This window comes from Euprymna scolopes, chromosome 36 (assembly GCF_053919585.1).
Source record: "Euprymna scolopes isolate OS-2025 chromosome 36, ASM5391958v1, whole genome shotgun sequence".
NCBI lineage: Eukaryota > Metazoa > Mollusca > Cephalopoda > Sepiida > Sepiolidae > Euprymna > Euprymna scolopes.
The window spans coordinates 65782503-65794613 of record NC_136517.1 but is presented as its reverse complement, the minus strand read 5'-3'; the positions used below and the strand labels follow the sequence as shown (position 1 = coordinate 65794613).

Sequence of the window (12111 nt, the reverse complement as noted above, 5' to 3'; positions counted from 1 at the left end):
AGTGGAGGAAGGGTTGAATTGTTATATTGTCAATAATAATGTTAATTGTTTCATGTACTGGGACATTAGTAAAAAGATTTTCAACATCTAGTAAGGCGATGATTTTATTGTTTATTTTAGTGGCTTGGAAATTCTGTATGAGTAGATTTTACGCTGTATCTGCAAGGTAAATATGGTGTGATGAGTTCATTGATTTTTTTTAGTTAACTTATATATTGGGGTTATTACTTGTGAGATTATAGGACAAGGTCGGAAATTGGGTGTGTAGGTTTTACATTACCATATAAGTATTTGGATTTGTAGTCATTAATTATTAGAGAGAGTTTTAGATTGTCTATTACAGCATTATTTGCTGTAATTAGATATCCCAAACCAAAATTTTATTTTCATTATATCTAAAAAAAAATTAATGTGGTCATATAGATTTTTGTAAACCATAAACAAACGCACCAAATTTATTTTGGTAGCTCAATTAGCCATGAAGGTATGATTGTTCAAAGTTTGTTGGAAAGTTGAAAACTTACTATCATGGTCCAGAAGCCAAATTTCATGGTATATAACTAAAACTGTAAGCTACTAACAAGTGAAAAATCCTTATAAATGTAATGTCATCTTGTGGTAAATGAAAATTAATACTAATGAAAGCAATAATTATTAAATGAAACCAACCTAAACACTAGGCAAAATCACACTACCGACGGGAAAAGAGTGCAAATATGACACGGAAATGCAACTTTGACTGTTCATATCAATTTCATTTCAATAACCAATGTATTGAATCTTCTTAGTATAAAGTACATAAGTATAGTGTCATTTCTAGTAAATTTGCTAGTAGATTTAATAGCTTAAAAGAAAACACAAATCTCTCTTGTTAGTAAAGGTTCCTTTAACTATTTTTCAGGGTAATAGTTCTGTCATTATCATTGCCAGAATCATAGAACTTGAATTTCTAATCAAACCAAAGAAATAAATGGCAAAATGACATTTTAATCATTTTATTGCAGTTATTTAATGCAAAAATTATTGATTGTATATAATTAATTAAATACAAATTACTATTTTACCTTTAGCTAGGGTGAGAACTTGAGGTCATACCATTCCCAATGGTATATCAACTCAACTAGTCGATTTTCACAACTACTCCCACCATAATCAATTACACAAACCACACAGGCATTGATTTTAAATCAATCAGTTTATAGGAAAATAATTAGGAATACAAAAATAATTATTTAAATTTAATTCAAGATTAGAAAAACAAAAAAACGTCACTACCTTTGTGCAGAATTCAGCTTTGGGTTCAAGATCTTCCATTTTCACATAAAGTCGCTTGAGGAGCACTGATTCCTGATAACCTCGGGGGACATTGTAATCAAATTTTGCATCTTTAAATTGGAAAAATCGTTGTAAATTCACAGCAAATCCTGCCATGTCCATTGCAAATGGCCGAGTTGGTTTCCAGTATGTAAACCATTCTGTTACCTTTCAATAGAAAAAGGATGAATATTGACATTTTATACTCCTTTTAGAAATACTTCATTAAACCCAAGAAAATCTGATGTAAAGAAAGTTTAAATGGTTTATTTGTTAATTGTAAAGGTTAAAGTAAATTGGTTTGATTAGTTTATTATAAAGAAGTTCAAGTAGTTTGATTAGTTTACTGTAAATAAATGTTCACTTAGATTGGTTTTCGGTAAATAAATGTTCAAGTAGTTTGTTTCGCTTATCATAAAAAAAAAATATTACCTTTCCATTATGTACAATTGGTCTTTCATATCTGAGGCCTCCAACCAACCCAACTGGCCACACAGAAACAATCTTTGTATCACGCATCTGAAAAAAACAAACAAATACGTTTTATTTTCAATTAGCAAATAAACCTGGCATTTCTTGAAATGGATGAATTTCCTTTCTTCCAGCCCTGGATCCCACATTACCATTTAGATATTAATTTTTATTTCTATGTATTTTTTTTTATTTTCAAGAATTAAATACACCAAAATGTTGTCTTTGCTGTTTAAAGATGTCCAACACAAACATTTTTATTATAAAAATTCTAATAAAAAATTAATTGGATTCCTCAGAAACATTTTATTTGCAAAACATTGCTTGAATTCAGTATTTGTTTGGAATTTCACTAGTATTGGGATGATTCCTAAATTTTTTCTGATTCTGATTCTCATGGAATTGTTGTGTTGTATACTATTATATAATCAAAAGTTTTTGTGTGGCGAAAAAATTTGTACAGCAAAAAAGTTGAAATACAATTAAGGGAATTTCAAAAACAATTTGACTTTTTTTGTAAAATTTATTTCATTGAAGATAAAAGTCAAAACAAATATTTTAACCATGAATTAAACATGCACCATGAAATTAATAACAATCAATGTCAGGAGTTATTTTATATATTAAAAAATATAAAGAAAAAGGGCAGACATACACGAATGCTACACCTGTAGTGAAATATGCATCGGCTCTGATGTTGTACATTGTTTGACTGAGGGAGAAATTATTATTTTTACAAGGAAAGAATTTTTTGCGTGTGTGACATAGTTTTTTTTTTATTATTATTTATTTTGACTTGAAATTCGCGCATGATTTTTTTTATCTTTTTTTTTTTTTTTTGAATGGATACTTTTTTTTGCCAGAGTTTAAATAATTATTAACAGGAAAATTGGTGAAAATCAAAATGGAATCGGCGCTATTTTCAAATATTATTTTGAAGTTTATATTCCTGGGACCATAAACCATTCACAAAATTTTGTGGATCCGCTTACTGGTGTTTGCACCAACAATATTGAAGCCTACTAGTCTTGTATTAAAAGAAGACTGTGTAGCAGAAACAAATAGAACTCTTTTCTTGTGCGTCAGTGCCTCCCCTGACTGTGCGATATGGCACATACTGACCAATCAGAGGCATAGCGCAGGGATCTTCCTTACCCCCTTAAGGAACTATAACTGCTTCCGTCCCAGACGAGAAAAACCCTTCCCTTTTCCAGCGAGACGTCTAAGAGAGCGGACCTGTTTCCTCACACTCTCCCTCTGCCTACACCGATATCTACAATTCCTACTTGGGATTAACTACCGGGCGACAAGTTCTATCCTAGCTATATCTAAATGGCATCACGCCCTTGCTTCAATAAACCTTTTCCTTGCAAGTTTTACGAAGTCGTTTGTTCATTTATTCAGTAGCTTGTGTTGAAATATTTATTTTATTAGAGAGTTTCGGGCACTCCCTAATAAAATAAATATTTCAACACAAGCTACTGAATAAATGAACAAACGACTTCGTAAAACTTGCAAGGAAAAGGTTTATTGAAGCAAGGGCGTGATGCCATTTAGATATAGCTAGGATAGAACTCGTCTGCCTTTGCCCGGTAGTTAATCCCAAGTGGGAATTGTAGATACCGGTGTGCGCAGAGAGAGTGTGAGGAAACAGGTCCGCTCTCTTTGACGTCTCGCTGGAAAAGGGAAGAGTTTTTCTCGTCTGGGACGGAAGCAGTTATAGTTCCTTAAGGGGGTAAGGAAGGTGCCTGCGCTATGCCTCTGATTGGTCAGTATGTGCCATATCGCACAGTCAGGGGAGGCACTGACGCACAAGAAAAGAGTTCTATTTGTTTCTGCTACAACTGAAATACATATCGGGATCAGTAGGAGAAATGAAATGGTCTCATGTGGATGAGGCCATGTATAGAGAGGCTTATAACATGAAAAGTGAAAAATATTAGATAATTTTTAAATAACATTTTTAGAGCATGTTCATGAAAAATATGGTAATTAAAAAAAATCCCAATAAACTTGGGGGGGGGGGAACATGTTTTGAACAATTAAAATTTTTATTTTTTATTTTTGAATAAAAAAGAATTATTAAAGCAAAAACAGTAGTGTTCTCCTCAAATAGTTTTTATTTTATTCAAGAAAATAAAAAGTACTCATGCACTTATTGAGCTGTGCTGAAATAATGACATTATTTAGAAAGCCATTCTTAACATGGGGACGGAAGGGTGTGGTGTACCTATTCTGTACTTTCACCTAACAATTTAATAAGAACAGGTATCATAAAACTTTAATTAAACTTGAAAATAATATTTAAAAATAGCACAGATCAATAAGTGCACTAGCACCAAATAACATTTCACTGTGTTTCGATCTACGACATTCCATGAGAGGTACATACATGCTAAAGCTTTTTGTTTATCGTCACAAGTGCTAATTTTGACTTTCAATTTTCCTTTAAAAAACGATTAGAAACTCTTCAAACATTGGGCGAGGCACTTAAAACCATTAACAAAAAAATAATGGTAACATAAGTGCATAAGCATCAAATTGTTTTGTTTTGCTTTCATTTTGTTTGTTAAATCTGGCAAAAAATAAATAAATAAATAAAAATAACAAAAGAATACAAAAACAATAATAAGAAAATGGTATTGTAAAACTTTAATTACACTTGAAAATAATATTTAAAAATAGCACGGATTCCATTTTGACTTTCACCAATTTTCCTGTTAATAATTACATAAAATCCGGAAAAAAAAATATCCATCCAAAAAAAAAAAAAAACCCCAGATAAAATCATAATAACAAAAATCGGTGAAGCTTAGATAAGTAGGTCTGGCAGACGAGCCTTGTTCTGACATTCGGAAAATTTAGGTTAACAATTGGTGAAGCTACCAAAAAGTAACCCTTTTTGAATGAAGATGGATATTATCAATATTTTTAAAATTAATTTCTTAATTTTACTTAAAAACAAAATGTAAATATATATAGACAAAATATTTTAGAAAATAATTTATTAATTTTAAATAAAAATTGATTAAAGAATTTTTTTAAAAATAATTATTGAAAAATATTGCAAAGTGTTTACATAGCTGGTTCTTTGGGATAATAGGGGCGCCTGAAACCTCCCTTCCAAAACGAAAAAAGCTTTAGTGTTTTTTACTATTTTAAAGTGCTTCTTTTTCTTTTTATTAAGTTTGAAACACAAGTAGTGGCTAGTTAACTTAGAACAACAAGGGTGCATGGCAGAAATTCTTTATTGTAATGCTTTTTATGGTGGTCGAAAAACGTTTTTCAGCCGCCATACTACTTCCTATTTACTTGCCTCCCCATGAGGGCAGAGTTAGATACAAGATCGGTTTTTAATGTAGAGAAGCATTTATTACTAAAAAACAAAATGGTGAAATATGAAAGCAAGTTAAACTAAAAGTAAAAAAAAAAATTTTTATTTCAAAGAATTAAAGAAAGAAAAAATTCAAAGAAATTTCGAAAGTCATTAAGATAAATAAAGATTACGTTTAAAGTAGTTAAAAAAATTCTTGTACATCATATTAAATATGTTATGAAAAGTTCTATGATGTTCTTATCATAAATTTTTGACAGCATTAATCTCACTTCAAACAAACAGTTCAACTTAAAAATATAAGAGAATTGTAATGAAAGAATCGTAAATCTAAGATATTTTTTAACGATGCGATTCTGATTCCCCCCCAAAATACATGATTCTTACGAGTAACGATTCCGATTAATCATTCCATCACTAAATTTCACCATTAGACAGATACAGACAAATAAGGACTACAAAGTACACAAATTCAATTACTTATATTCCATTTATAGCTGCAAATCTGGCTTGCTCAGCCTCCTTTTTAGCTTTATACATTCCTCTTCTTGCTCCCCTCTTTGTCTTCAGGTACACTAAACCTTTTATCCAGTGATTCCTTTGTTTCTGCTTTTTAGTAATACACTTTTCAAGTTCCTCATTCCACACTATGTTACTCTATGCCTTAGGGGCTCTTTCATACATCCAGTGTTTTTCAGTCTTTTCTACTTTTTTTCACATTTCCTGTAGTGAATCTAAAAGCTGAATACTATGAATCTATTAATCTATGAATTTGCATTTCATGAGTTTCTCATTCAACCTCCACACTTTTCTCTTTACCTCATGAGTTTTCTTCAGCATAAAATTGCAAATAGTCGTGTCACAATTTCTTCATGTCACTTTTTGTCCCTTTTCTTAATCAGCAGATAATTGGCTTGAGTCTTTGCTGTATCAGATTTATACATAATGAGATGACATTCCCTTTTCCTAAAAAGTGTGTTTGCAACTAACATGTCCATTGCAAGACCAAGAAGTGTTAGGCAATGGAGCAGTTAGAACTCAGATATGCAGAAAGTATATCTGAATAATGAAGTTATTAAATTTTGTTACCGCGGTGATATTATCAGAGAACAGAGTGGAGCTGCTACAAGTTTGATTACAAGTTTTTTTGTCTTTTTTTTTGTTTTTGTCTTTTTTGTTTTTATCAGTCACCACTTATCAAGGCCAAAAGGTGACTCGAAGAGGATATGGATTAGTGAGTTTGTCAGTGAGACAATGCTGTGATGGTTGAAATTAGACAGAATTTGATTATTTAAGAGAATGGTTCAACAAAAATTTGTTTATATTGGACTTGAAAACAAATATATTGTTATTAGCCAAGAAGCAGTTCAGTGATATTGTGTTCCACAGATGGATATTTCTAGGAAAGAAACTTTACTCATGGAAGCTCCATTTAATTTTAGATACAGAGAGAGAGAGAGAAAGAGAAATTATTATTTTTAGACGAGTTTTTGTTAAATATGTTTTACGGGGGTGGAGGGGCATAGATTGGAGCGCAATGAAGCACTTACCATGGAAATAATTAAAAAGAAATACTAGCAACATCTCTTCTGTTAGAAAGTGGCTATGAGAAAGATACGATGATATCAACCACTATACTACTAGCAATACTACACCATTTTTTTCTCTTTAGATCGAATAAACTCAAATCCAAGATGGCAACCACAACACGATTCAAAGAAATTAACAAAATATGGCTTTTAGCATATCAAATGAAAGGAAATTTTGTACAGATTACAATTATGTTTTCAAATATATTAAACTAATTAGAATAATTAAATTTCTTTTAATGGCTTCAAGTTAAAATGACAATTATCGGGTGAGTTTCTACCACTATTTTGTATATTTTTTATTTTTAAGTCATTATTGAGACTTCAAGAGACATCGCGCCCATTTTTTCTTATTCTCATTTAATGCTTGACACTACTTGTTTTGTGAACAAAATAAACATTTACAAAACTAAAAATTTATCGAAATAGGTAGAAAAGTAACTTGCTTTTGGTAACATTTATTTGTTATATATTTGTTTTTTAACCACTTTTTCATATCTCTGTGGATTGTAAAACAAACCCAATAAAAGTTATTCTTTAACTTAACTGCATAAGTGGTTTGTGTGTTTTAACTCATTTAAAAGCATGGTCATTATCAGTCATTCTTTTTCAAAGAATTTGTTTTTTTTAAATATTTTTTTCCTTTCCATAATTAAAATTTATACTTTCTAAATAATATCAAAAATAAAATGAATACTTTATGTTCATAAGTTAGCTGACAGACACTTGTTTACAGATTTTTTTTTTGTGCGTCTCATATTTATATGCGGTTCTCACTATTTCTATTGATTTGTGCATAACAAGTTTTTATCCAATTCTTTTCAAATTTCAGGAAAAAGAAATTAATATGTTTGCTATTAAATAGCGTTTGAACACAGTTTATATCTTTGTACTACAAAGCAACAACTTTGAGATATTCTAACTTTTGACTGGAAAGACATATGTGTTGTGTTCAAATTCTGTATTAAAGACAATTCTTTTTGATTAGTTAAAATAATTAGAAACGTTGTCAATGGGTACAACTTCCGCTTCAACTATTTATGTGAACACACTCCGATCGCTTATTTGAAAAAAGTGAACCACTGCCAGCGGACATGCTATGCTGGCATGTTTCGTTGTTAATAGTTGGATTTAAATAGCAATTTCTTCAAATGTACAAATCACAACAAAAATATTAAAATACCATTTTAAAGTAAATTTTATTGTGAATCCAGTTATATAAGTTTTATTTTGATGGACATAGGAGAAATGTACTTATTACTGTTTTAAAGACTATGAATGTCAAATTAAGTAGGAGTGTGCGCCTTGTGCAGTGCTGAATGTTATGGTGTCTGGTATTGCTAACACTACAAAGTCAGTTTTGTACTTTGATTCAAGGTATTTCTGTCATTACTAATCAGCAGAGTCTATTAGGCATGTGTACACAGTGTGATGATGTATGAAAGTGAAACCTGGCCAGTGAGGGTTGAGGACATGCGTTGCATGCAAAGAAATATGAAAATGATGCAATGGAATCTTAACACTGCATGGCAAAACATAGTTTGTATTGTAATCATTATACTACCTATATTTCCTTAACACTTGTCAACCATGAAGTCTCAGTCAGGATGAAGGCTAATAAAAAAGAATACATTATTCTATTTACCTCTTTCTTATTGGAATTGTTCTACACGACTTTTATGCCCCACTTCAAAGATTAAAATCTAAACCTAATGATAGCAAATCCTTATATTACAATTTTCAGCAAAAACCCTTATATGACTTTTATTCTAGAAAATGTCTAAAATATAAGGCTTAAGGGGTTTTAAGAAGAAACCGAAATTCAGGGAATCTTGCTTAATTGATGGCTAATAACTATGGATCAAATAATATCTTAATTTTAATCTTTGTCACGGAACATAAAAGTATCTGTTTGGAAAATTAATTCTCCCTGTCCTGGGATGGGTATTCTACATGCATGATGGCAGCAAATTAGTTTTCGAACATTGCCATTACTTGATATAGCACAAAAAAAAAACAAAGTATACAGAAACACAAAAACATTCAGTGATGGGCCGCACAAAGGTGGCTTTTAAGCCCTGCCAAACTCTGGCATTCCTTGGCACACTTTGTACACATATGTGTGTGCACCACTAGCAGCACGTTCTGGGTGTTCTCTTCTATATATAATCAAATGCCGCTTCAAACCACCTTCCATTTTGTACGTCCTCCCGCAGTTGACACAATTTAGCTCTGGCAACACAAGACTGCTTTGTGGCCCACTGAGCCGATGAGTAGTCTGGTGGCTCATCATCCCAGCTCTGCTCAGACATAATCTTCCGCATACCTCACACTTCTAACCCTAACCCTAACCTCACACTCAAGACCAATTTGGCGTCCCTGCCCATCCACAGCTCCTTTCACCTTCCCTTTCCGGATATAGCGCTTCAGCTGCTCATACTGGGTTCGATCTCCTTTTTTTTCTTCTTTTTTTTTTTTTTTCTACATAGGCATCATCGCTTATCGAGGCCAACAGGCCACTCGAGGATAAAGGTTAAAGACTGTACAGTACAAAATTGGACAATATAGTAATTGTTAGTGAATGGAAATTTGGTAAATTTGTTAACAAGTGGAATGGCTAATCAAGAACTTGTTCACGTTAGACTTGAACACAACCATATTGTAGTAAGCTGGAAAGCAGGAAAACGGAAGACAGTTCCACAGGCGTGCAGTTCTAAGAAAGAAGCTTTGTTCATGGAATCTATGTTTAGGTTTAGGCACAGATAAAGAATGGGGGGAATTATTAATAGTGTTTTCAGCTAAACGAGTGTTTCTCGTGAAAGTTTGGCGACGGGGGGCATAGACTGAAGCTCAGTTGAACAATTTCCATGAAAATAACGATACAGCAGAAATAAACTTGCAACATTTCTTCTGTGAGATAGAGGTTGCAGGGAAGAGAAAAGGACATCTCCTACGAGGCTACAAAGTCTATTTTGAACTCTATCAAGGCAAGACATGTCCTTTCTAGCAGCTCCTGCCCAGATGTGGCAACAGTATTCCATCCTTGGACGTACCTGGCTCTTATATAGATAGAGAATTGCATCAGCAGTGAGATATCTACTGGATCGATAGAAGGATCCCACTATTTTTCCAGCGGCCTTGACAACAGATTTGATGTACGAGTTCCATTTAAGATCAGGAGTAAAGGTCAAGCCCAGAAGCTTGTCAAAACTTGTGACCTCCTCAAGATGCGAGCCATTCATTTCAATTGATGCCAGATGTGAGTCAGAACGTTGATGATGTAAAGAGAGAAGCTTGGTTTTAGATACATTAAAAGTAACCAGCCACTCCTTTCCCCACTGTACCACGTGCTCAAGATCAGAGAAGAGAGAATCGAAGATAACTTAGTCATTTACTGTCTTAGATGTGCTACTTACTATAAATGGTAGTGTTATCAGCATAAATGTCTACAAATGATGTAAGGATGTGATTTGGAAGATCATTAATGTAGATCAAGAAAAGAGTTTGGCCCAGGAATACTGTGAGCTTCTGATTTCTACCCATCAACTACTACTCTTATGAACCTATCAGAAAGAAATGATTTAATAATTGAGAAGACATTTCCAGCTATACCATAGCTAGAGATCTTGTGAAGTAAACCTTTATGCCATATTCTATCAAAGGTCTTAGATATGTCAAGAGCAATTGCCCTAGAAAGGCTGCCTTCATCGAGAGATTAGCTAATCCTATGAGATAACTGTAAGCACATCTGTTGTAGATCTAGCAGAACGGAAACCATATTGTGTGTCACTAAGAAGGTTATTTTTTGCTGAGATGGTTGATTACTTCTGTATTTAACACAGATTCCAGCAACTTACTCATGACACACAGGAGACTTATTGGCCTATACTGAGAGGGGGATGAGCGATCACCTGAATTCTTAAATACAGGGTATACTGATGAGATTTTCCAGGGTGATGGGAAGCAATTCTCCTTAAGGCAACGTTTAAACAGTTTTGTAAGTATGGGTGCAAGTTCTGGTTGAAGTTTTTTGAGTACTATAATTGGAATACCGTCAGGGCCAGTTGCTTTACTGGAATCAAGGATTTTGATTAGCTTGGCAACATCACATACAGATATATGTATATCACATAGCGTGTTTTCTGATACAGGAGGAAATATTGGGGGTTGGCGGCCTTGGTCGCAAAGGGTAGAATTAGCTGCAAAGTTCTTGGCAAGGAGTTTGGCTTTGTCTGATGCTGACGAGATTACCTCAGGTCCATTGATGATAGTTGGGATAGAGCACACGCTTCTGTTCAGGATTCTGTTTGCTATTTGCCAAAACTGGTGGGAACCAAACCGCTGCTCAGCTATTTTCGACTTTGATGGACTGAGCATACAACTCTCTTGCATTCTTTATTACTTTCTTACAATGGTTACTTGCAGTCCTGAAAGCGGCTTTAGTTTCCATACATCTATTACGTTGTAAGTAGTGGAACAAGTGATTTCTGTGTGCAATAGCAGCAGCACATTCTGGAGAGAACCATGGCTGGTTGTTAGGTTTTTGCTGGAACTTTTTCGAGGGTATGAAACGGTCTATACCTACAATTAACCATTCTGTCAGGTCTGATACTATAGACAACACATCCTTTTTAAACATGGAAGCTATCCCAGTCAGCGATAGTGTATCGATATACTGTACGATGGAGAGGTACGTCTAGGGACTTATTACATTTCATTTTTGTCTTAATTGATACAACAGAGTGGTCAGAAGATCCAAGAGGAGACAGAACAGAAACTGAACATAGTTCAGGGCAAGTTGTGAGAAAAAGGTCTAGTAGACTTGCATACTGGCCATCATTGTCGGGCACAGGTGGGTTCGTGAACAATCTGAGTGAGGTCATAAGCAATGGAGAAATCATGACAGAACCTCCCCTCATCATCGGTCTTGTTTGAATGGGTCAACCATTCCATGTTGTGAACATTGAAGTCTCCACATACGTGAATGTTAGCTGAAGGATAAGCAGATCGGAGTTGGTCAATTTTCTCAGATATGCTTTTAAAGATAGTAATTCCACTGTTGTGGGGGCGATAGAGAGTAAATATAAATGCAGTAGTGCGAGCTAGTGCAACCCAGAAGCACATAGATGGTAAGTTAGGATCTTCTCTGGAGATGTCTCTACCACATGGAAAGCCATCTTTAATATAGGCACATATTCCATGCCCATGGCGATTTTGGAGGTCAGATTTAGAAGTCAAGTTAGAGTATCCTTTAATTGCAAACTCATCTAGGGAAATAGCCTGTCCAATGCCAGTTTCACTTAAAAATAAAAGGTCTGGTTTAGTCTCCGGTAATTGGGTTTCAACTTCTGGAAGGTTAGAATGTAGACCCCTGATGTTGGAGAAGGAGACATGGTAGTGGGG

General features: G+C 33.7%; 1 protein-coding gene across 3 annotated transcripts in view; it reads right to left on the bottom strand.

Moving 5' to 3' along the window:
* LOC145260559 (galactosylgalactosylxylosylprotein 3-beta-glucuronosyltransferase 1-like) overlaps positions 1-12111 on the bottom strand; it is a 97663-nt gene that overhangs the window by 53527 nt on the left and 32025 nt on the right. For all 3 annotated transcript variants that reach the window (XM_080118800.1, XM_080118802.1, XM_080118801.1), the window contains 2 exons: positions 1747-1833; positions 1276-1482 (listed from right to left, as the gene is read on the bottom strand). In XM_080118800.1, the coding sequence (XP_079974926.1) occupies positions 1276-1482; positions 1747-1833 (294 nt within the window). The remainder of the gene's footprint in view (positions 1-1275; positions 1483-1746; positions 1834-12111) is intronic.